Raw genomic sequence first — 26,013 nt, forward strand, 5'->3', positions numbered from 1 at the left:
TCTAATTCTGGCCTTTTACGTAGTTTTATGCAGTTCACCTTTGATTTTTTTTTAGTTACAAGATCCCTATGCTCTGGATTTTCTTATTCTTTAGAGAAGAAAAAGAATGGAGAGGGGCTAAGTTATTTTGAAGAAGATTTTAATCATGTGTCCTAAAATCTCTTTACTTGGACTACTCTAACCTTTGCTTAATAATATTCTTGAAAGCAGCTTGGGCACTGTATAAGTACAAATTGCAGTCCTATTTTACAACAACAAATACATTTCCATTGCTTGTAAAATGATTTGAGAAAGTACTATATAAAAGCATTGTTTCCTTTCTTCTTTCTTGGGGACCTCACAATAGGGAGGGTAGGGGAGGCCTGGAGAGTTAGGGAGGCATATTGAAGCCTGAGTGGTAAGGTCAGAAGGGGGGGGGAATGGGGAAGAGCCACCTTGGGCTCAGCAACCCTTCTCACCCAAATCCAAACCTGCCAGCCTTCGTCCAGGTCTCTGAACTTCCCTCTTCAGCCTTTGGATGGAGTCTAGGAAAGAAGTGGCCACACAGTTGGCCAGTTATTTTCCTCAATTAGATTCCTCAACTGCTCTTGGTTTCAGCAGCCCACTGTAAAATTACAGACAGGTCACATACAACCATGAAGGCAGCAAGAAGGCCATCCAGAGAACTTTATGGGTAAAATTCTGCCCTATGTCATGTGTACAAAAGTAGGTATGTTTAAGTATATCTTCCTGATCTATCAGGGGAACATTTCCAAGCACATTTATGAACAAATGACTATGAAGCAGGAATAAAAGAAGGCCACTTGGACCTTTGAGGCTGCTCCACCATTCAATAAGATCATGTCTGATCTGATTTTAATCACAATTCTACATTCCTGCATATGCCTGAGCATCTGTCATCCCCTTGGTAATCAAAAATTGATCGACCTCTACTTTAAAACTATTTAAAGATTCTGAGGAAGTGAATTCCAAATGCGCACAACCTTCAGAAAAAAAATGTTTTAATGGACAGTCCCTTCTTTTTAAACTATGATCCCCATTTTCAGATTCTTCCACAAGAGGAAGCATCCTTTCAGCATTCACCTGGTCAAGTACCTTCAGGTTCTTATTCTAAACTCCAGAGGATATAGGCCGAACCTATCTGGCCTTTCCATGTAAGGAAATCTGCTTTTTTCCAGCTATTACTTTAGTAAGTTCTCTGAACTGTTTCCAATGCATTAATATCCTCCCATAAATACAATGACAAGTTACTTCACATCATCTCACCAATGCCTTCCATAACTGAAACAAAACCTCTCTACTCCTGCATTCAATTCCCTTCTCAGTAAAACATAACATTCTATTAGCTTTCCTGATTACTTGTTATACTAAATTTAATTACCATACATTGAATACCTTTCTTCAAATACGTCATATAAATTGTAAAGCATTGAGGCTTCAGCACTGATCCCTGTGACACACCACTCGTGAAATCCTGCCAGTCTGAAAATGACCCCTTAGTCCTACACTCTGCTCCTTATTAAATCAGTTTTCTATTCATGCCAATACGTTAACCCCTACTCCATGAGGTTTTATTTTCCAACAATAATCTTTGATGTGGCACTTTATCAAATGACTTCTGGAAATCTAAATACAACACCTGCCTCCCATTTTTTTCTACAACAAAAGTTACTTCTTCAATTTACTTCCAGTAAATTAATTAAACATGGATTTCCCTATGACAAAAACATGTTGGCTCTGGCTGATTACCCTAACTTATCCAAATGCCCTGTTATAATGTCTTTTGTAATAGCTTCTAAATTTCTTTCCCTTTCCTACTTTCCCACCATTTTCCATACATATACAAATGCTTACCACATTCCTATTACATCTGCCTTCAACATTTGTGACTTTAAGATTGATGTCAAATGAATTATTTTAGTGGGTTATTTCTTTACAAGGAGAACAACGCAATATTGTATGAGTATTTTAAGCTTTTGTGTGTAACCTTCACCAACCAAACATTCTGCCCTAATAATCACAAGCACTTTCCTTTGCAAGGGCCTTCCAAATTCACACCTGGACCACTCAAAGATAAGAGCAGCAGATGCAATGGAACAACACTCCCCACAAATTCCTTGCCAAATCACAAACCATCCTGAAATGGAATAATGTTGTCATTCTTTAACCATCGCTGGGTTAAAATCTTGCTATTACTTTAGTAAATTTCTAATAGGTCTGCATTGAAATCACATGGACTACACCAGTTCAGGACACCAGTTCACAATCACCTTCTCAAGGATGACTAAGGTTAGCAACTGATGCTGAACTTGCCAGTTCTACCTATACTCATGAAAAAATATTTTAAACATTCAAACCATGCTTGGGTTATTGATATATTAAAATTTATTGCACAGTATGCCAAAGTAATAAAAAGAACTATCAAGATCAGAATCACATCACTGGAGAAATGTCTATATTATGATTGTCTATGTTCGTATATAATAGGATGACACCAGGAGATGTCACTCACTAATTTCACATTAAAATGAGGCCACTCGGATACCACATTTAAGCAGGTATCAGAGAACAAGGAAAACAAAAGATCTTCTGTAAAATCATTTTTTTTGTCCTATTTCCAACTTCAGCATGAGATTCATCTGTGGTATAAGCCTAAAAAACTCCATCTGCTATTCCATTCACATATTTTCTAAACTGACATGCCATAAATTTTTGACGATGCACGCTGCACAAGGCAATAAGAATGCACAAAACAACAAAAAAGATTTTTATATTAAAGCATTTTCTTCAGATGAAAAGTAGGACAGAACAAGATAAACCACTGCATATACCTGGTTCCTCCCTTAAACATCAAGTGGAACCTCGATGCTGGAGAGAAGGCGTATTGCCAAACATCTCCTGGATTTGATCAATACTTTTGGGAACACCTGCTGTGGCCAATTAAAAAGATAAACTGGCTCCCTAATGAATCCAAGTTACTACATTGCCTCCCCTGGCACTAAAAGAGATTCCTTGAGAGTCATGCTAAAAATATTTTGAGTTTCCTCCTGCTTGAAGCCTAAGTGTATTCTACTGAAATGGTAAAAGACCAGTCTTTTCTGTTTTGTAATATGGGTCTAAGGATGTGCGGCCTGGTCCAATCTAACAACTAATTGTTCCTTGAAGGTAAAACCATATATATTTTTAAATAACAGGTTAGTGATAATAGCAAGCAACACCTAGTCAAAAAAACTAGGGTTTACACAAAGTAAAATTACAAGAATGTAATATGAAATGAAAACAAATAAAAATCATCTATGAAAAAAGCAGGGGATCAGCGAGTCTGCACCGGAGCTGGGGTAACAAAATCAAACAGAAGGCAACCAACAATCATTGCAACAGCCAGTTTCAACAAGTAATCATGAGTGTTTCTATACGTCAAGCTACTTATTATGTTATAGTTTAATGTATTGTAATCCACTTTTGTATAATATATAATGAACCAGACTTTAATTTTAAGACAATCACCATTACTGAAGTTTAATTCCAGAATTATTAACTGAATTTAAATTTCATCACTCCCGTTATGTGATTTGTTAAGTGTTAGCCTGACTCTCTGGATTATTAGTCCAATGACATTTAAAAATACTGTAATCAGAGCACAATTGTGAAGCAAACTAAATAATTAAACCCACTAATTGTGCTACATATTATCTGTTACCAGTATTCTAAACAGGGTTTTCACTCTAACAGCTATATATTCAAAGACTGTGAATAACTTTGGAAATACAGAGACTCTTTATCAGTTACCTGTTCCAATTTACAGAGTCAGCTCTCATCAATTAGCGAGTGACTTAATCTTTCATTGTGACTAAGTGACTAATATCTCCATTGGCTCCAAGAAAGACACTTTTCACAATCAGTCAATAATCTGCTAACTGAAACCACATGCAGGAGCTTATGTGATGCCCGTGAGGGGTCCTTATTGAATGCAAAACAGGTGTGTGAGTTTTGTGCCATGTAATACCCCATTTACCCCTGAGTACAAAGGTTACATGACTAATGGGTGCCTTGTGCTGCACAGGGAGAGCAGAGGCACAGGCTGAGGTTAAACATCTGGGACATATTTCACATACTTGCAGAGTATGCTTCAGCTTCAATTAGAATGAGGCTTTGGCACATTTATTAATCTTTTACTTTCATCTTTTAAAAAGCCTCTGACCTGACCTTAATATTTTTCAGCATGAACAAACAGAGGAGTAATGAAAATGAGTTTCTACCTGCTAGCAGTAGAACAGACAAATTTGTTGCACAGTGAACTCCAATTTATTCTGAAAGTACAAAAAGAAAAAAAAATGCCTGTAAAAAAGGAAAAGAATCCCTTGGAGATGTGCATCAAATATGAAATCTTTTAACCTGGCCACTGCATTCCATGATTAATAAATATTAACTTTATGAATCCACTCCCAACTTCCTTACTGCATTTTCCACAAATCCTGCAGGTCCCTGATGCATATGTTAACACTTATACTAATATTAAAACCACAAATAAGAAGATTATAGAATGTTTGTGAATGGGATTGCTGTTAGGAAGCAGGATAAAGATACTGGTCCATACTTGTTCCCATTTATGTTGTAGTATTAAGAGCAATGCTGAAAAATGTGTTGCTGGAAAAGCGCAGCAGGTCAGGCAGCATCCAAGGAGAAGGAGAATCGACATTTTGGGCATATGAAGAAGGGCTAATGCCCGAAATGTCAATTCTCCTGTTCCTTGGATGCTGCCTGACCTGCTGCGCTTTTCCAGCAACACATTTTTCAGCTCTGATCTCCAGCATCTGCAGTCCTCACTTTCTCCTAGTATTAAGAGCAATGTGAATCAGAAAAGGTTGACTTTATTTCCCTGAACCACACGTTGCTTTGGGCTTCAGAGTGTAGCTGAAAGCTATATTGTGTTTCTGAGAATTAGTCCGTTGCTTCATGTCTGCGATTTCTCCGATAAGATGACTTCCCCATCTCATCCAACCTGGAAGAAGATGGCATAGAGCAAAACTAAATATTTCACCATGAAGCTTCTGGAGAAACATAGCTGGAAACCTGGGATAAGTTGCCAGGTACTATTAAGTAAGAAATAAGAAGAGGTCCAAATATAGGAAATGTTTGCCAATATCACAAATTTGGGTTTATGTAGTACTGCCTGCCTTTCAAGACAATAAATTGCTTTCATTTAAAAGTTTTTTTTTCTTATTCTTTCATAGTTTGTGATCATCACTGGCAAGGCCAACATTTGTTGCCCATCCCTTATAACCTTTGAACTGAATAGTTTGCTATACCTCTTGTGAGGTAGTTGAGAGTCTACTATATTGTTGTGGGTCTGGGATCATGTGGAAAACAGACCAGGAAAGAGTGCCCCTAAAGGCCACTAATGAACCAGACTTTTATTTTAAGACAATCACCGTTACTGAAATTTAATTCCAGAATTATTAACTGAATTTAAATTTCACCAGTCCCATTACGTGATTTGAATCTCTGCTGCTAAGCATTAGCCTGACCCTCTGGTTTACTATCCAAGGACATTACCACTTAACTACCATCTTCCCCTAGTGTATCTAATGAATGATAGCTTAAAATAATGTGTATTTAATATGATTTACTGACAGCCTTTCTTTTCAGTTTCATTTTTGTAGCACAGCACACAAAATAGCCATTCAGCATATCAAACTTTTGCCATCTCCTTTAAAGAATAATTCAGTTAGCCCCACACTCCCAATTTTTATTTTGGAAAAAAAAACCCGAGATCCCTGAAATTTGCTCTCAGTTAAATATTCAATCAATTTCCTTTTGAAGGCTGCTGTTGAAACAGAATCCACTTTCTATCCAACAGTGCATTCCAAATTCTAACCGTTCTTTGCACTAAAAGGGTTTTCTCTATGTCGACTCTTTTTTTTCTGCCAATCACATTTGCTTCTGAACTCTTCAGCGACTGAAATAGATTCTGTTTATTTATACTATCTAACCTCATTACAAGTTTTTTAACAGCTCAATCTCAAATCAGCCTTTAGTCTTCACTGCTCGAAGGAGAACAGCCTTAGCTTCTTCTGATTACCCATGTAACACTAATTCTATGTCATTGAAATCATTCTAGTAAATACTTTATATACCATCTACAAAGCTTTCATGTCTACTCAAAACACCAGCTAAGGCCACAACAGTTTTTTAAAATATGTAGCTTCAGCATAACTTCTTGGTTTCTTTGTGTTCTTTGCCGCTAAGTGTGAAAGCCAGGATTCTAAATGTTTCATGAACTCCTTTTTAAACTGTCCTGTCACCTTCAAAAATTTGACCGCGTGCATGTCAGATCTCACTCTTCTTTCACCCCTTATGAAATTGTAACATTTCTTAAAAAAGACATATTCTATCAAAAGATTTTTGTATTGCACTCAACGGGATAATTTGTACAAAATAATAAAGTCAAGGGAAAACAATGTTTACTTTGTATGAGAGGAGAGTGCTGATTCATCATCACTCCCCCAATGCACTGAGTTGTAGAGGTGTTGCCATAGAGAATGAACCAATTGATGATGACTGACAGTTAACGACCAACTTTAGTTTCAAACCAGACTGGCTGACTCTGATTGGTCAAAGCACTGCCCTGAGAACTGAAACAGAGAATGGCTTTCATCTATTTTGTTGATTTGAAACAGATGCTGTATGTATGCATGTCCTTTCTAAGTGAACATATCAGGGCTCTGTGTATTAATATACATAGCTTCAAGTGCATGTGAATGCAGCACGCTTTCTCTCGGACAGAATCAATGTTGTTCACCCATTATTGATGAGTTCAAGATGAAGAATTTCAACATATTGTCTTTTTTCAGCAATACTCAAAGTTTTGTGCAACTAAACAAAAAATGTAACAATTAGCAAGTATTTGCTGACTTCAAAGCTCTCACCAAAAAAGTATCGGCTCATTTATCTGTGTTAAATTTCATCTGCCTCTTTCACCAGCTTATACTTTGTTTGTTATATTGGCAGGGTTTGTCATTTTTTTTTAACATTTGCTGTTCCACAAGCCTAAAATACCAACACGTCAAGCCACATTCAACTGTTTTGGTTGCTCCATCAAAGATCCTTCCTCCATTATAAGGTCATAAGACGTGAGATGTGAGCTGATGATTGCACTGTCCTCAGATCTATTGACTTCACTCATTCACGAAAAAGCACTTTAAAGGCATGTGGTCCTTAGGTATAAATAGTGCAGTAGTTATTCATTTTAATCATCCTGCCTACACAGATTATGGACTCATGCAGGGCATGTGAAAGTTGCACTCAGGCCTCCTGGGTCTGAGGAAGAGACACTACCACTCTAAGCGCCCTCCACAACTCCAGTAACCTGATTTCTTGCCTACTGGTTGTAGTTTACAGGCCATTTTAATTGTTCTAGTTCCAATGAAGAGGGAACCACCATTAGCATTTGGGTAAAGTACACACAACTTTTACAAATCAGAAGGTAAATCAATTAGATCCACCTAGAATCTGATTTTCAATTTTGTTCATGATACACTGTTGATGGAATTGTGCAGCATAATTGGCTTATGGTTCTCATGAGATATAGTGGAACATAGAACATAGCAGTTTTATAAAAAGCCAGTAATACAATCAGATTTCCTGCACTTTGGGAAAACATGTGGATCAACAGCTCACCTGAGCTGGAGAAATCTGTATAGCTGATCCAACTGTGTCAATGTAGAGCAGTGACCCACAAGCGAGAAAATTCCATATTATTGCTGAGTGAAACATGGGAAGCCATCTAAGATTGGAAAGATCCCAATACCTCTGTTCCTCTTCACAGTGTCTATGCTCCCCATGGGATGATTCAAACTTTTCTTAATGCATGACTTGATATTTGATATGAATTACTGAATATCATCCAGAGTAGTTACCATAGTGCAACCAGCTGCCAATGGACATTTGAATGCTCACATATTTAGCAAACATTGTAGATAAAAAGCTGTGTTATGTAGTATGGAGTTTTCATCTATAGCAACAGCAACAGATCTGTTAGTATTTGTATTTTGGATGCTTGCCACATGATATACAAGCAGACGGACTGTATGATGGTTAAAAAACAGGGAGCTTATCAAATCTTTATAAATATTAATGAAAAAGCTTAACTTAGAGGAACAACATATTTACAATGGATAGTCTTGGCTGATGCTCCACATCCACCAGGATGCTGTTGAGGGATGAACTCCTGATCTTTTGACAGTCAAATACCTGAGTTCAGTTAATGGCTCTCATTGCAAATTTCCAATGATCCAAATGATCTTCTCTCACTGACACAAATGGGATCTTCCTCTCCTCATTGCCGCTTGAACTCAGGAATGTGGAACAGGTTCCAATAGAGTTGTCAGTCTGCCCTAGTTTTGGTCTTGGTTCCCAATCATTGTGATTCACCAGTCCTGGACTTCTGCTCCTTCTCTCAGCTAGTGACCTGTTCCGTCTGTCTGTCTGTCTCTTTCCATGGTGTTCTGGCTTTATCTCAACTTCAGTCCAGCTCCACGTTCCACCTTGCCTTCTTCAGTCCACATTCTGGATTCAGGCTCAGATCCAAATCTGCCAAGGACTTCACCTCTTGTCCTAAAGAGGGTGGTCACAGGCCAAATGGTCAGGCTCTGAAATCAGAAGTCAGGATGCTGAGGTCCAGACCACTACCTGCTACAATTATATCTAAACTATTCCAAAGTAACATAATATTTTTTTTATTTTACTTCCCAGTAGTCAACTGCAAATTGTGCAACAGTATTGTGGGGAATTACTACCTGACAGCTTAAGCATTGAATGTTCCTGTCACTAATTAAAGGACCTAAAGTTAACTCATTAACATCAGAGCACATTTTATAAACAATGATGCATTCTGCAGTAATTCTAAAGTGATAATTTAATCCTTCAGAAGGTATTGCAAACTTCGAGCTTTGCAATCTATTATATCTGAGTCTTTCAAATGGAGGTCGGAATGGCACAGTGACTCAATGGTTAGTACTACTGCCTCACACTGCCAGGGACCCAGATTTGATTCTGCCCTCAGGCCACTGTCTGTGTGGAGTTTGCACATTCTCCACCGTCTGCGTTCATTTCTTCTCAGTGTTCCAGTTTCTATGAAGAGAGGTTGAGTAGGTTAGGATTGTTTTCATTAGAAAAAAGGAAATTGAGGGGGTCCTGATTGAGTCCATAAAATCATGAAGGGTATAGACAGGGCGGATAGAGATAAGCTTTTTCCCCAGGGTGAGGGATTCAATAATGAGGGGTCATGTGTTCAAGGTGAGAGATGAAAAGTTTAAGGGGGGGTACACGCGGAAAGTACTTTAGACAGAGGATGTTATGTGCCTGGAACGCATTGCAAGCAGAGGTAGTCGAGGCAGGCAGGGTAGATTCATTTAAGGTGATCTGCACCGATTCAAGAGTAGGTGGGGAGCAGATGGATACAGATCCTTAGGAAGTGGGCGATAGGTTTAGACAGTAGATTTGGATCGGCACAGGCTTGGAGGGCTGTGGGGTCTGTTCCTGGGCTGTAAATTTTCTTTGTTCTTCTTTGTTCCCACAATCCAAAGATGTGTAGGTTAGGTGGATTGGCTGTGCTAAACTGCCTGTAGTATTCAGGAAAACCATAGGAAATGCAGGGTTATATGGGGGGCTGGGTGGGTCTGGGTGGCATGCTCTTCAGAAGATCAGTGTAGACTTGATGGGTCGCATGGCCTGCTTCCACACTGTAGGGATTCTATGGATGACACTTTGATATTTTCAACTCTACAATTCAGAAAAAATGCATAGTCTCAGACTCTGAAACAGAATCGTTGCTTAAGGGATTAGAGAATTGGCATTCTGTACTGTAACTGATTTTCTACTTCTCTGCTTCCAAACGGTGCGCTAAAATGAAATTCCATGCAGGGAAAACATGGGTGGCAATTCCCATTTGTCTTCTGAAAGGTACCGCACACTAACCCAATGTTTAAAAATGAAGAAATTACTACAAATATTTATCAGGTCAAATAGGATCCATGAAAAAAGGAACATAGTTTACAATTCAGGTTGATAATCTTTTAGAACTGGAAATGTTAGGGCTGCAACAGGTTCTAATCACCATTACTCTCCCTTTTCTGTTTGGTTGCTGATTGGCTATTGATACCTGGGGAACCTGAAAGGAAAAAATGCATAAGATAAGACTCTGGTGAGGAGGAGATGAGAAAGTAAGTTGAAGCATGCTTAACGCAATCAGTAACTTGTAAGTAAGAAGAGAGTGTGGGCAAGATGAAAGGGGGACGTGTGGAAGGAAATAGGTATGAGGATATGTCACCCTGTCACTAGCCTCAGCAATGGTCCTTATAAAATTGGTCAGCATCACATTTCCCATGAGATAAAGCATTCTGACAAATCTATCCCTCTGGTTAGTTGTTGTTACTTCAAGTTGTGAGCCATCTCAACCTGCAAGGGGAAGGGAAGCATGTGACTGAATATTGTGCAATATAATTGAGCATTGTGACTCTCATGTTTTGACAGCAGAATATGCAAGTTGTGGCTAGGTATAAAGTGTGAGACTTGCTACGGTACAATGATGCTACTTCTGTTGTGTGTTGTGTATGAGGCCAAGGTGAAGCAGATATATGTCACAGTGAGCTATGAATCGTAACTGATAGTTTTTGCTGGTAGATGAATGAAAAGGGATAATCTGAGCAGTGGCTGATTCATTGCGCAGTTAGTAAATATTTGAAGTTTCACTCACTTGTCTCAGTGTGCACGATGGCAGCAGAATATCAACACAGCATTCAGGCTCCTGCTCAGGGCTCACTTTCAATTTTTCTTTCTAACACTTATTTTTTCTTCTTCCACTTTTTAAAAATTAAATCGATTTCTCTAATGTGAGGTGTGAGTTTGTGCAGCACGGTGGACGGCCAGCCCATCATGGCAGTGAGAAGTCCCTGATGTTAACAGTAGTCACCCGAGCAGCAGTGAGAGCAGGAACATGCAGCCCAAGGTGGCTGGTGGGTGACAGCGAAAGCAGGCAGCTTAAGGAGACTGGCAGTGGGCGAGGTCAAACTCCAGCATGGCCAAGAACCTCTGGGTTGTGGTGGTGAACTGTTAACTGTGTTTCTTTGTTTTTCTACTTTTCAGTAAGAAGGACTGTAATGTTAACTTTTTAACTTTGTTTTCTTTATTTTTCTGCTTTGTACCAAGATGCTGTACATAGGTACCTTTGCAAGGTTTGTGAAGGTTTGTAGCTCAGGTTGAGGTTTAGGGTGTAGGTTTGCTCACTGAGCTGTAGGTTTGATATTCAGACGTTTCATTACCTGGCTAGGTAACATCATCAGTGGCGACCTCCAAGTGAAGTGAAGCTGTTGTCTTCTGCTTTCTATTTATATGTCTGTCCTGGATGGAGTTCCTTGGGGTTTGTGGTGATGTAATTTCCTGTTCATTTTCTGAGGGGTTGATAGATGGCATCTAGATCTATGTGCTTGTTTATGGCGTTGTGGTTGGAGTGCCAGGCCTCTAGGAATTCTCTGGCATGTCTTTGCTTAGCCTGTCCCAGGATAGATGTGTTGTCCCAGTTGAAATGGTGTTTTTTTTCATCCGTGTGTAGGGCTACAAGGGAGAGAGGGTCGTGTCTTTTTGTGGCTAGCTGGTGTTCGTGTATCCTGGTGGCTAACTTTCTTCCTGTTTGTTCTACGTAGTGTTTGTGGCAGTCCTTGCATGGAATTTTGTAGATGGCCTTGGTTTTGTCCTAGTAGCACACAAACCCACCAACACTCTCAAACAAATACTAACAAACTTAAAAGACCCAGTACAACCCATGGACAAAACCAACATCATCCAAAGAGCACCCAAAGAGAACCCACACAGACATGGGGAGAATGTACAAAATTCCACCCAGTTGCCTCAGGTTGGAATCAAACCTGAGTCCCTGCTGTTGTGAGGCAGCGTGCTAACCACTGAACCACGGTGTAGGTTTTAGAACAATACTGTCTTGGTGAAAAATAATGCAGATAATCCTTGTACCTCATCTATATTAATTAGACATCTCAATGTAACGTGCCAATGTAACTAGAACGTAAGGGCATAAGAATTAGTATCGGGGTTAAGTCATTTGGCCCCTCAGCTCTGCTATTCAATAATGCTGTGGTTGATCTATTATGACATAACTCCTCTTTCCATCTCCCATAACCCTTGACTGGCTTGTAGTTCAAAAATCTCTCTAACTATGTCTAGTTCAGATATCAACTATAGCTATAATTAGAGCTAATAACAATAGCTATAACTAAACCCTGTTGAGGATGTGGAAGCAGTGGAGTGCTGATGGGTGTAGGGATAGGCAAATCTTTAATACTGTTGAGCAACTAGCTCTCCTGATCCCTCTGGTTCCACATTGAGGTAAGTTAGAAAAAAACTTCAGATTAAGGATTGCTGATTAGGTTGCTATAAACTCAGAGCAATGGAACGGAAAATAAGGATTTTTGCCAATTTTGGCATCAGTGTCATAAAACAGATGTTAGGCTCCTGGTCTATTAAATGGCCTCATGGTTTTTTAGGATAAGGTCGTAACACATAGATCCATAAGGTGGAGGAGCAGAAGGAGCACGTTAAGACCATCAAGTCTGCTCCACCATTCAATAAGATCGCTGCAGTCCCATTCTCTTTTACACAGTTAATATGAACACTGGAAACTACAAGTTGTCAATATGGTGCAAGGCACACATCATGGAGATTGATCAGATGTAACAAATAATATCTAGAAATTGGTTAGCTTATTTTTCATCCAGAAATTGATGCAATGGGAAACAATTTCTCCCCATTTTTTATTCTATTGTGAAAACATGTAAAATATGCTCTTGCAAACAGCTATCAGCAATTTTGTACATTCCTACACTGAGAATTACTTTATTATCAGATACACCACATCACTCAAATTATAGGTATAATGTGCCATTGTCCTTCTGGAAACAGGGCAGCATCTACAGCATACACTCTTCCCAATACTGTGCAGACATGCTAACCAGCAAAGCACAATTTTCTAGTATCACACCACATTGCATACATAAAGACATTGGAAATATGTATGAAAATAGAAAGACAAGTGGCAAAAGTATGTCCTAGGAAAGAAAGCATCTCAGCTGATTGAATGACATACAAAATTATTGAAGCTTCATATTGGATAATTACAAAGCGACCCAGACTTTCTGATCATGTTTGCAACCCCAACTGCATTTATTCATAATTCTACATGTAGTTTTGTTACATTCATAATTAGTTACTGTGAATTAGAAATACAATTTTAAGTATAAGTGCACTATATATGTTTCATGGATACAGATTTATAACAGCCCAGCTTATTTTATCACAGCACATTGTTCAATTGTATTTCTCCTATTATATGATATTATTATGACTAAGCAAGTTTGACTTTCCATGAATAATAAAATCTATATCAAATACATGCGGAAGAATAAATTTCAGAAACGAATTTAAATATCAAGAATCATGTGTGAAATGGAAAACAGTGCAGGAACTAGAACAGAAATGTAAATGACTCCTGATTTGTGTAGGCTTGCATTCAACATTTCATTCATCTGGCTGCTGAATGCTTCATATTTGAAAAAATTTGGAATTTACCAGAATTTCTCAGACACATGCAAGAATTTACTTCATACACTTGCCAATCAGATGTTGTTGCTGATTTCCAAAACTCAGTTTTGTCCTTCAGAAGTTAATTACTGCTTTCATCTTTACCAAAGAATGCTGAGGACTGGATCTTTACTCCCAATCCCACAGAACTAGGACATTTCTGATTCAGGATAACAGATCTGGGCAAAGTAGCCCAGAAGGTTGGATTTTTCATTCTAGAGTATTACAGCTCCTAACGAGGCAGGCTGGGTGATACAAGAACAGGAACAGAGGCAGCCAGTCAGAAAGCTGAGTTGGGTGGTAGGCCTGTCAGTGCACCAGCATTGTGTTGACCTTAAAATTTAAAAATTAACAAATATGAAACAATCCTCCAGCCTTCATTATGTATCCGCTCACTTTCTCAAATCCCCAACCAAATTCCATGGTCCCTCACACTCTCATACCAAGCTACACCCCTCTGCTCAACTCCCAATTCTCACTTCAGCTCAGAATGTAAGATCCTTTGAAGTTTTGGATTCCTAATCCTTTTTCTGGGTCTGCTTAATCTGATGTGGTGGAGAAAAAAAACCTGTCTTACATAAGATGTAGTTTGTTGCATGATATTGTTTAGATCCAAGTTACATTGGTATTCTCAATATTTGTTTCTAGATTATGAGGGAGACCTTGAACTTAGATCTCATCCTTCAACATCTTAAGCTGTTCCTCCTTCGAAATCTATGTTGCATTATCATATTGGCTATGCTTAATGCACTTCTCAGCATTAACCCTTTCAGACCCTTACACCCTCATACAACATCCCCCTCCAGGCTTTTTTATTGTTATTAACATGGTATATTTGTGCATGTAATGACATTTACCCCTTTCCCATCTCCAAAAGCTATCAAACTCTTTGATTTCACAAGTTCAGGCAGTTGGAAGGTTTCACTATTCTCCTAAAATATATCTTTTTTAGACTTGAGAGAGTGGTCTCAGTATGTTGACTTTGACTGTTGACTTTAATTCTGTTCTTGACAGAGAAGTCATCATAGTCCCAGAAGACCATAGGACTTCTCTCTCACTAGAGACAGATAACTGGTGGGGAGTTTAACCTGAGGGTCACTACACCTCAGGTGAAGGTGTTCTTGACAATGTAAGGTCAGTAAGTTCCATTAAACTGTGCGTCTGTTTATCTATTGGGTTCCCTTTGCTTAAGACATCTTACCTTGCTGAAACTGGAAACTTCTCCATTGTAATATTTGATAACTCCAAGGATTTCCTTCATGGATGATGTCTATAAAGTTGAAAATATAAAGATTCTGTTTTGCAGTATCATGGATCTGGACCTCTCCAAACAGCAAGATTCTTCCTGAGAGTACTCTGTATTTTTAAGATAAGCAATTTACTCTTGACTGTGTCCTAAATCTGTGGAAATAAATTGTCCTATCTCAGGGAGGCACTACATGTATGCACCACATCTTCGATTTGTGTGAGCAGATTTTTATTCTCAATCTAATGGAAAATTTGTACTGAAGTACATATACCTTTAGGTTAAATTTATTCATTAATTTGAATTCTTACTGATTGCACAACTGGCAACATCAACATGTTCAAGTCATTAGTCATACTACTTTAAGATTGCTTCTTGCTTGAAATTATCTCTGCCACTGGTACTGATGATTCTTCCTGGGAAAATATAGGAATAAAACTTTCTTCTTGAACACGCTCTGCTCAGCATCAGATATTATGCTGTTCTCTGTCATCACTATTCACCAAGCTGTATCGTAGTCTGAATTACACAATTTGAGGATTCATCAATCAGCTCAAGTCAGGTTTGCATTCATTTTCTTTTCATAATTTGCATCACCTTGTAACTTTTGTTGATTCTTGCAGTTTGAACTCTCTTCAGTGTTGATAGAGGTGGAAAATATTTTTGCCAACTCTCTATTGTCATACGTTTCCATTTTGTTGGCGAATTTCCTATGCCACCAAGCTAATCTCAATGGTTAGGAGTGAGAATTCTTGGCTATGAAGTACATCCAAGTTCTCTATGATCTGCTGGAGAAATGCTTGTATTTCTTTTACCCATAGTGCTATACCTCCTGGGCATATGTCATTTTTATTGCTTTAGGTAGTGACACACACCCTTCTAGTGAATTAATATTAGTGATAGGTGGATTGGCATAAATATAATATGCCAGTAGTTAGGTCAAATTCATGTTTACCCCTCTTATATTTAGACTTTTCTATCCTCATTAATTCCTCTATATGAGTAGATAATTGTCTTCTTGCTGCTCTGCAACTGTATCATAATTCAACCCATTTTCTAAAAGAGACCTATTGCCTAACTGATAAAGTATTCTCCTTTAATAGATGGGCACTGGTTGTGCTTTTGATGATTCCTTGCTCCACAATGCTGACATTGGCTTTTAATATCTGGGCTTTTGCCCGAAACGTCGATTTCGAAGCTACTTGGATGCTGCCCTTTTAATATCTGGGATCAATCCTGCTCTCTGAAATGATATCTTCTATATTTATTTAGGGGTTTAAAGTATAGCGATCATAGCAAGGCCAGCCAGTTGGACGTCACACAATATGCGTTCCCTGATTGAGGCTGTTAATTGGTCTAATCATGGGGACCCTGGCTGACAGATAAGAACTGGAGTGTCAGAAGTTCTGTTCACTCTAAGGACTGGTTTTGAAGGAGCTGTATCAGTTCTTATACTTTCCATGTGTAAATAAAGGGTGACTTGGTGATGACATACTGGCTTCAGCTTACAGCTGGGGGAAAGGCAATTACGATGCGATTAGGCAAGATTTAGGAAGCATAGGATGGGGAAGGAAACTGCAGGGGACAGGCACATTAGAAATGTGGAGCTTATTCAAGACAAAGCTACTGTGTGTCCTAGATAAGTATGTACCTGTCAGGCAGGGAGGAAGCTGTAGAACGCGGGAGCCATGGTTTACGAAGGAAGTGGAATCTCTGGTCAAGAGGAAGAAGAAGGCTTATGTTAGGATGAGATGTGAAGGCTCAGTTAGGGCACTTGAGGGGAATAAGGTAGCCAGGAAAGACCTAGAGAGAGAGTTCAGAAGAACCAGGAGGAGACATGAGAAGTTGTTGGCAGATAGGATCAGGGTAAACCCTAAGGCTTTCTCTAGGTATTTAAGGAATAAAAGAATGACAAGAGTAAGGTTAGGGCCAATCAAGGATAGTAGTGGGAAGTTGTGTGTGGAGTCACAGGAGATAGAGGAAGCACTAAATAGATATTTTTCAACAGCATTCACTCTAGAAAATGACAACGTTGCCGAGGAGAATACTGAGATACAGGCTACTAGACTAGGTGTGATTGAGGTTCACAAGGAAGAGGTATTAGAAGTCCTGCAGAGTGTGAAAATAGATAGTCCCCTGGGCCAGATGGGATTTATCCTAGGATCCTGTGGGAAGCCAGGGAGGAGATTGCTGAGCTTTTGGCATTGATCTTTAAATCGTCATTGTCTATAGGAATAGTGCCAGAAGACTGGAGGATAGCAAATGTGGTTCCCCTGTTCAAGAAGGGGAGTAGAGACAATCCTGGTAATTATAGACCAGTGAGCTTTACTTCAGTTGTTGGTAAAGTGTAGGAAAAGGTTATAAGAGATAGGATTTATAATCATCTAGAAAAGAATAATTTGATTAGGGATAGTCAGCACGGTTTGTGAAGGGTAGGTTGTGCCTCACAAACCTTATTGAGTTCTTTGAGAAGGTGACCAAACAGGTAGATGAGAGTAAAATGGTTAATGTGGTGTATATGGATTTCAGCAAGGCGTTCAATAAAGTTCCCCACAGTAGACTATTGTACAAAATGCGGAGGAACGGGATTGTGGGAGATATAGCAGTTTGAATCAGTAATTGGCTTGCTGCAAGAAGACCGAGAGTGGTGGTTGAAGGGAAATGTTCATCCTGGAGTCCATTTGCCTGTGGTGTACCTCAAGGGTCGGTGTTGGGTCCACTGCTATTTGTCATTTTTATAAACGACCTGGATGAGGGCGTAGAAAGGTGGGTTAGTAAATTTGCAGATGACACTAAGGTCGGTGGAGTGTGGATAGTGACGAAGGATGTTGTAGGTTACAGAGAAACATAGATAAGCTACAGAGCTGGGCTGAGAGGTGGCAAATGGAGTTTCATGCGGACAAGTGTGAGCTGATTCACTTTGGTCTGAGTAACCGGAATGCAAACTACTGGGCTAATGGTAAGATTCTTGGTAGTGCAGATGAGCAGAGAGATCTTGGTGTCCAGGTACACAGATCCTTGAAAGTTGCCACCCAGGTTGACAGGATTGTTAAGAAGGCAAACTGTGGTTTAGCTTTTATTAATAGAGGGAACGGGTTCCGGAACCATGAGGTTATGCTACAGCTGACCAAAATTCTAGTGCGGCCGCACTTGGGAGTATTGTGTGCAGTTCTGGTCACCACATTATAAGAAGGATGTGGAAGCTTTGGAAAGGGTGCAGAGGCGATTTACTAGGATGTTGCCTGGTATGGAGGGAAGGTCTTGTGAGGAAAGGCTGAGGGACTTGAGGCTGTTTTCGTTAGAGAGAAGAAGATTGAGAGGTGACTTAATAGAGACATATAAGATAATCAGAGGGTTAGAAAGGGTGGACAGGGAGAGCCTTTTTCCAAGAATGGTGACGGTGAGCATGAGGGGACACAGCTTTAAATTGAGGGGTTATAGATATAGGACAGATGTCAGAGGTAGTTTCTTTACTCAGAGAGTAGTAAGGGTATGGAATGCTTTGCTTGCAACGGTAGTAGATTCGGCAACTTGAAGTACATTTAAATCGTCATTGGACAAGCATATGGATGTACATGGAATAGTGTAGGTTAGATGGGCTTCAGATTAGTATGACCGATCGGCGCAACATCGAGGGCCGAAGGGCCTGTACTGCGCTGTAACGTTCTATATGTTCTATGGAGTTATTTCACAGTGGGAATGAGAAAAAGCATGTTTCTGAGGAAATTCACTCACAACAGTTGAGGCAAGCATTTCCTGCATCATACCATTATTTGGTAAGCTTGACTCAATTAATCTGGTGTCAAAGACTTGGCCCAGTATGTGGAAAGAATGCATCATTTTTTCTGGGAAACTGACACTTGGGCAGATGAAAAGCAATGAGTAATTGTCTTGACAGCCTGCGGACCCATTGCTTTTTCGGCTTTTAGAAATCTAACTTTTCCTGAGGCACCAGATACTAAAGACCTTTCATGAGATGATGCATTTAGTTAAGGAATATTACAACCCCAAGCCTCTGTACATTCTGAGAGACTATCAATTTTACCCAGCAATTTGAGAACTAGGGGACTCTGTGTCAAGATTTTTGACGAGGAAAAGATGACTGGTAGAGACATTTGACTTTGGTTTAACCCTTAATGAGATGCTGAGAGACTGTTTGGCATGCAGAATTAGTGATGTAATCATGCAAAAGCTGAAGCCCAATTGGACTTTAAACAGGCTCCACAACTGGCTTTAATCAGTGGAAAATGCAGCAAATAGAGCATATGAGTTGCAGGGCATTCCAATGGAAGTAGATACCCTCACCAGTCTTACTGGGCTTAGGGAAGACCAAAGGAGGGAAGGCAATTGCATAGCTTCACTCATGACATATCCTGAACAGAGGGAGCAAAACTCCAAAACAAAGCCAAGTCTTGAATAAATGGTAAAAATTTTCTTCAGCAACCAAACCGGCAAGCTGTTGAAATTGTTGCTGGTATGCAGATTTGAGACAGCAAAAGAGTCCCACAAGACCAAAGTTGAGCAAAAAACTTTGAGGACAGTATCCAGGAGAGTCAAACCCTGGAAGGTTCTCCTATATCTGGTTTGGAAAGGTTAAATTGTTCAGCAACATCCTAATCAGAACCAATCAAAGTAAATGTCTGATTAAATGGTCACCCAGTTCTAACGGAGGTCGGTACCATGAGGCCACTTCAGTGATTGCAGAATCAGTCTTCAATAAAATTTGGTGTGGACTCCAACGTTTACATTTGTACAAGAGCTCAGTGAGACTGAGAATCTATACTGGGGAACCTTTACAGATTAAGGGTACAAATTTGGTTCCGGTCTCTTACGAGAAGCTGCTGATTCATTTATCACTGATTGTAGTAAAGCTCAATGAGTCACCCTGATTGGCTCAACATTTTTTGATTAGAAAATTTGATTAGGACTTCACTTAGTCACTTAGTGAAGTCCTAATTAAATACCCGGAAATCTTTTAGGAAGGTTTAGGGAATATCAAAGGAGCCAAGGCCACCTTGCACATTGACCAGGAAGCAATTCCACGATTTTGCAAGGCCTGCCCAGTGCCATTTGCCTTACGGGCACAACTAGAGGCAGAAAATAGAAGACTGGAAAGCAAAGGAATCATCAAACCAGTCCAGTTTGCAAAATGGGCAGCATTGATCATATCAATTGTGAAGCCTGATGAGTCAGTTCACCTTTGTGGGGATTTTAAACAAATGGTAAACCATTTTTGCAGCTGAGTAAATACCCATTCCCTTGCATAGAGGATTTATTTGCAAAGCTGGTAGGGGGATGTCCTTCATGAAGTTGGAAGTCACCATTAATACCCATAAAAGTTTGTACCAATATGCAAGACTGCCATTTGGGGTACTGTCAGCCTATGCAATTTTGCAGCAGACAATGAAGAACCTTTTACAAGGTCTGCCCCAAATCACCATTTATCTAGATGATGTGCTGATCACAGGGAAGACCTACAAGGGGCACTTAGAAAATATGGACATAATCCTTAGACGTTTCTCCCAGGCATGAGTATGCCTTAGAAGGGACAAATGTGTGTTCCAGGCACCCCAAGTGACCTGCTTGGGCTATACAGTTAACAAGACTGTGTTACACCAATTGAAAGATAAAGTGAGGGTGATCAAATGTGACCCAGTTCCCATGTCTGTACTGGTGCTTAGGTCTTCCCTTGAGCTGACAAATTATTATGGAGAGTGCATACATAACCTGGCCTCCATCCTGGTACCTTTGTATCAGCTCCTAAAACAAAGGTCACCATTGGAAATGTTCATGTAGCCAACTCATGACTTTCAGGCAAGTGAAGAAACAGCTATTATCCTCGAAGGTGCTGGTACACTGTGATCCCAAACAAGACCTGATATTGACATGCAATTCTTTACCATCCGGCATCAGAGTAGTATGAACTCATAGGTGTCCCAATGGAGAGGTACGCCCAATAGCGTATGCATCCAGATTAATGCAGAGCGTAAGTATACCCAAATAGTGAAGGAAGTTTCGATAGCCATACTGGAATCAGGAAGTTCCACCAATATCATGACAGATGTAAATTTGTAATAATAACGGACGACAAACCCCTGCTGAGTCTACTTAAAGAGGACAAGGTAGTGCCTTCCATAGTTGGAGGTTGATTTCAGCGATGCATTCTAATATTAAGTGCATATAATTAACAGTTGGAGCACCATCAGGGAGAGCAAGCAGCGAATGCAATGCATTGAGCTTTCTCCTGCTGGGAGTTACATCACTGACAGTACTGTCACTGGAACAATTCATAATGGTTTTAAATTTTCTAGGCACACTTCCAGTCACAGCTGACAATATCAGACTTTGGATGAAGAAGCATCCAATCCTAGCAAAATTGCTGGTGATGGTGGTGGGGGAATCAAAGGGCTGTTACAATGAACATTTAAGACCTGAAGAGACCGGATCATCATAGAAGATGGCATATTATTATGGGGAGCAAGAATGATTGCCCCGAGCAAAGGTTGCCGTCAGATACGGGCTAAACTCCACAAGGGGTTTCCAAAATGAAGGTGCTGGTGAGAATTATGTCTGGTGGCCGGGATTGGATGTAGACATAACTGTGTTGGAGGTCCAGTGCCCAGAGTGCCAACAAGGACAAAGATTATGGCCAGCAGCTCCCCCACATTTTTGGGAATGGCTGGGTAAATCCTGGATTCGGATACACATAAACAATGCAGGTCCTTTCATGGCCTCGATATTCTTAGTCATTTTGGATGTCTACTCAAAGTGGCTGGATGTACATAGAGTTCATTTGTCAAACATAGGAACGATGATAGAATAACTGTGTGCATCTTTTGCAATACATGGATTCTCAATAGTGTTAGTTACAAATAACAGGCTATTGTTTACAGCAGGGAATTTGAGTATTTCCTGAAGTAAATGCCATTTGACATTTAAGGACAGCTCCATACCATCCATCGTCCAATGGTCTGGCAGAAAATCCAAACTTTGAAGGCAGGCTTAAAAAAGCAGCCTACAGATTCACTCAATCCCAAACTGTCCCAGTTCCTATTTGATTGTAGGAGCTCCCCTCATGCAACTACAGAGATGGCTCCAGCAGAATTGCTAATGGGGAGAAGACTCTACATTAGGTTAAATCTGATCTTCCCGGATCTGGGGATGAGTGTGAAACAGCATCTGGAATGCCAATGCAAGACACAAGCCTCCACTAAGCAAGAGTGCCAATTTACTTCAGGGGACAAAGTTTGGTATAGAACTACGAGAATGTCAACACCAGGTCAGGTACCATGACATATAAAGTTCAGGCAGCTGCAACAGTCCTGAACAAGCATGTGGACCATATGAAAGCTGCAAACTCATAAACGGTGTGGGAACAAAACATACCTACCTCTTCAATAGTCCTTCCAACTGTACTGGAACCCATAGATTTTCCCTCTCTGTTAAATGTCAAAGATACCTCAGAATCTGAGATGGACATGGCAGATTTTGTAACATCGATGTCTTTTGCTGTCTGAAGAAGAGGATGGATTTCTTCAAAGAAGCTCCAGGCGCATGAGGTGAGTCACTGTGCATTACACACCACCTGAATCAGAGGTGGAATTGGAGGAACGCGACCTGATGCTAAACTTCCCCAGGAGGAGATCCAACAAGAAAACAGGCCTATGTCCTCAGACTCAGAGGGAGAGGGATGTAGTGATTGTAACGAGGTCTGCCAGGTGGATCTCATAGATTACGAGTTCCCTGATTGGGGCTGTCAATCTGGTCCAATTAGAAAACTTGTTTATTCTGAGAGCTGTCTCTAAGGGAGATAGATCAAAGGGCTTTCCAAGTAAACAAAGGGTCACTTGGTGACAGAAGACTGGCCTCTGTGGAGGTATTTCATCAAGAATATAGCATGAAGAACTTCTTCAATTCTGTTGATCTCCTGTGCTAGGATTGATCCTCCCCTTAGGTTTGACCTGTCATATTTACAGACTTCTGCTTCACTATCATTGGAATGAATTTCTCTATCGAGACAAATTGACTTTTGACTTTAATAAATCAGACAAGATTCATCAGTGATTTTAACAACAACTGTCTCATGATTTTAAAGCTCCAATTAAAGTCACATTTTTAACTATTGTAGAGATTATTAATGAAATGTCACATCACCATATTGGATGATACATAATGCACTTTTCAGTATAATATTTTCAGATCTGTCCATTCTTATACAACACCCATGTTATTTTATAGCCTGTAAGCCAACTTAATGTTAAATCCTGTTCTCTACCCATTCACCACCATTTGCCCTTACACTTACCATGTCAACTCACCTGGTATCCATCATGGACCAGACCCACGCAGAGATAACAGAGTGTAATATTCCATGACACAAAGCTACAATTTTCTATTGTAGACATCATGAGATAGAAAATAACACTCACATCATTAAAAAAAATACCACAATTGAAAGCTTTAGAACAATAAACATTGCATTAAATACTTTATTAAAATGATAACTTCTAGTCCAACATCAAATAGTTCACAATTTCCAATCAAACAGTGAAATGGAAGGCACTCTGCTAAGATAATATATGCTGTGAAATCACTCACACAGATATACTATAAAGACAGAAACTCTCAGACATCTGACAGCAGACTTTATTAGATTTCAAAATTTGCAAGACTGAAATAGCAAGCAATAGTTTTGTTTAACACTCCAGACATTGCTCTCAAAGATTTAAAGGGTACGACTTGTAAGTGACTTAACAATTTGATAATTCTCTTTAATATGTACTTTAACAGGTCCTCTTGACAACTGTCAAGAGTGTGGTGCTGGAAAGGCACAGCAGGTCAGGCAGCATCCGAGGAGCAGGAGAATCGATGTTTCGGGTAAAAGCCCTTTGACAGGTGGTCTAGATGGATTATATTGACAGTTTGACAGCTGATTTTGTCATAGTTTTTGACAGTTCAAATAGCTTGATAATAATTTGTTTGTACACTTTTAACACATGTATGTATAGTTTTAACAACTCTGAAGTGTGCCTTTCATCATCCAATGTGCACCCTAAATGTGCCCCAGAACCAGAGGTACTTATCTCTCCAAAGGGCACCCTGCTTATTCAAATGATTCAGTTGAATTTCATTCTTACTTGCTCTAATTTGCACAGTTTCACTCTCTAAGACAAAACACCCAGTGTGTTAAATGGCCAGGCACATCCATAAAGCATACATGGAATAACATGTCCCATTACCATCTTCACTCCTGTGAAAATGGGAAGTGCTGTGGTCGGAGTCAATGAGGGTTGGCATTTATGATTTTCAGATAGTTGGACTATTTTCTGCTGTGACAGAGGGATTCCTATTTCTAAATATGTGCATGCATGCAAGTAAACATGACATACATACAAAAAATGTGTTTGTCCCAGTCACAGGCAAGAGGTAAGGATTTATTGCTCACTTTTCCCCTTCAAAATGTACACAATAACACTGCGAGAATGATAAACAGCTCTGTATTACCTTTATTCAAACTCTTCAACTCCTTTCCAGTCTGCAGCACTACATCAGGACTAAAAACAATTCTCAATACCTGAGGGAAAACAGAAGTGTTCCAAAGATAATTACCTTGTCAGTTCTGTCCTCTTCATCCTCCTCATATGCTATCAAGCTCTCCTCCAACTCTTGCTGTTAAGAGGAAAGAAAATTCAATACTCATCATCAATGAAAGAGAAACCCAAAGTTGTTACATGACTGGAATTATATTCAGATTAATCTTTCATAATTACACTGGAAATAGGTAGATATTTAAACTCCTCTTCAGGATTCGTCCATAGAGCAAAGCAATATTCTCAAAACAGCATGAGGATAAATCACCAGACAATCTGTTTTAGTGAGGGTGGTTAATGGTGTAATTAGATAAATAGTGGCCAGGTCACTAGACAGCCCTGATCACTTTTGACTAGTACATAGAGATCGTTTACATTCTCTTAAGAGTGGTGACAGGTCCTTGGTTTAATTCAGGACCTAAAAGACAGTCAGCAAAAATTTCCCATTTTCAATTGAAATGTTTGTGGCGTGAGATTCAGTGCATCCAGGCTGCCAAGGCTCAGAGTAACTTTTCCCATACAATCTTCTGCCTTTCACCCCATTAGTTATGCAACTGGCCTCTTGGACACCAGTCTTGGGGAATCATGGGGACGGAGAGGCAGAAGTGTTCATTGCTGTTCCTTCTGGCTTTGATTCCACATTTAAAACCCAGCTACACACTAATTCAGATGATGCGGGTGCTTTGCAGTGCTTGAACATCAACATTCAGGACATGGGCTGGAAGAAAGGAAAGTTTATTTCCTTCTTCATGGACAGGGGCCTTGAGGTATTGATGGAGTGGTGGAGAGTAGGGCACTCCTTTTATCAGATAACTGCCAATGGGCAATACCACCAGACCATGCCAGCCTACCCATAAATTGAAGCCTAGATTAGCACTGTGTCCCAAGTGGAGTGAGAAAGAAGGCCAATGATCTTCTGCACTCCACAAGGGTAAGAACCATCACCTTTTCTCTGCTTTCTCACATTCACACAGCAAACCCCCTAGTTTTACAACAGCTGTCGGATCTCACCAAGGTTCATGGAGCTAAACTCTTTCTTGCAGTGTATCCTCTTCATGGCTGTTGACTATTTCATCGTTTCAAGCTGTGAAGTCATCTGCCCTCTCTGTTTCCTACTCACTCATTTGGGACACCTGCATTACTAATTGTTTTCCATCAACTTCCATCTCGCTTAAGCATCCCATTGCACCAAAGATTGGCACAGCCAGATTGAGAGATTTCAGCTCAATTTCTCCGCATTTCTTATAAGGACATAGGAACAGGAGTAAACCATTCAGCCCTCAAGCTTATTCTATGTTCAATGAGATCATGGCTGATCTGTGGCCTAACTCCATATACCTGCCTTTAACCAATTTATCTTTCTCAGATATAAAAGTAACAATGTTCCATTTGTAGAACAGATTCCAAATCTCTACAACTCTGAGTGTAGAAGTATTTCCTCGCATCTCTTCTGAATAGTCTTGCCCTAATTCACAAATTATGCCCCCTATTTATATAATCTACAACAAACGGAAATAGTTTATCTAT

General features: G+C 39.8%; 1 protein-coding gene across 4 annotated transcripts in view; it reads right to left on the reverse strand.

Annotated features, from left to right (window-relative positions):
* The window catches only part of mctp1a (multiple C2 domains, transmembrane 1a), a 631,196-nt gene that overhangs the window by 60,807 nt on the left and 544,376 nt on the right, over positions 1–26,013 (reverse strand). For 2 of the 4 annotated variants that reach the window (XM_072583109.1, XM_072583100.1), the window contains 2 exons: positions 24,506–24,565; positions 14,852–14,920 (listed from right to left, as the gene is read on the reverse strand). In XM_072583109.1, the coding sequence (XP_072439210.1) occupies positions 14,852–14,920; positions 24,506–24,565 (129 nt within the window). The remainder of the gene's footprint in view (positions 1–14,851; positions 14,921–24,505; positions 24,566–26,013) is intronic. The other 2 variants (XM_072583115.1, XM_072583125.1) reach the window with 1 other exon arrangement.

Source organism: Chiloscyllium punctatum, chromosome 2 (assembly GCF_047496795.1).
Source record: "Chiloscyllium punctatum isolate Juve2018m chromosome 2, sChiPun1.3, whole genome shotgun sequence".
In the NCBI taxonomy this organism is placed as follows: Eukaryota; Metazoa; Chordata; class Chondrichthyes; order Orectolobiformes; family Hemiscylliidae; genus Chiloscyllium; species Chiloscyllium punctatum.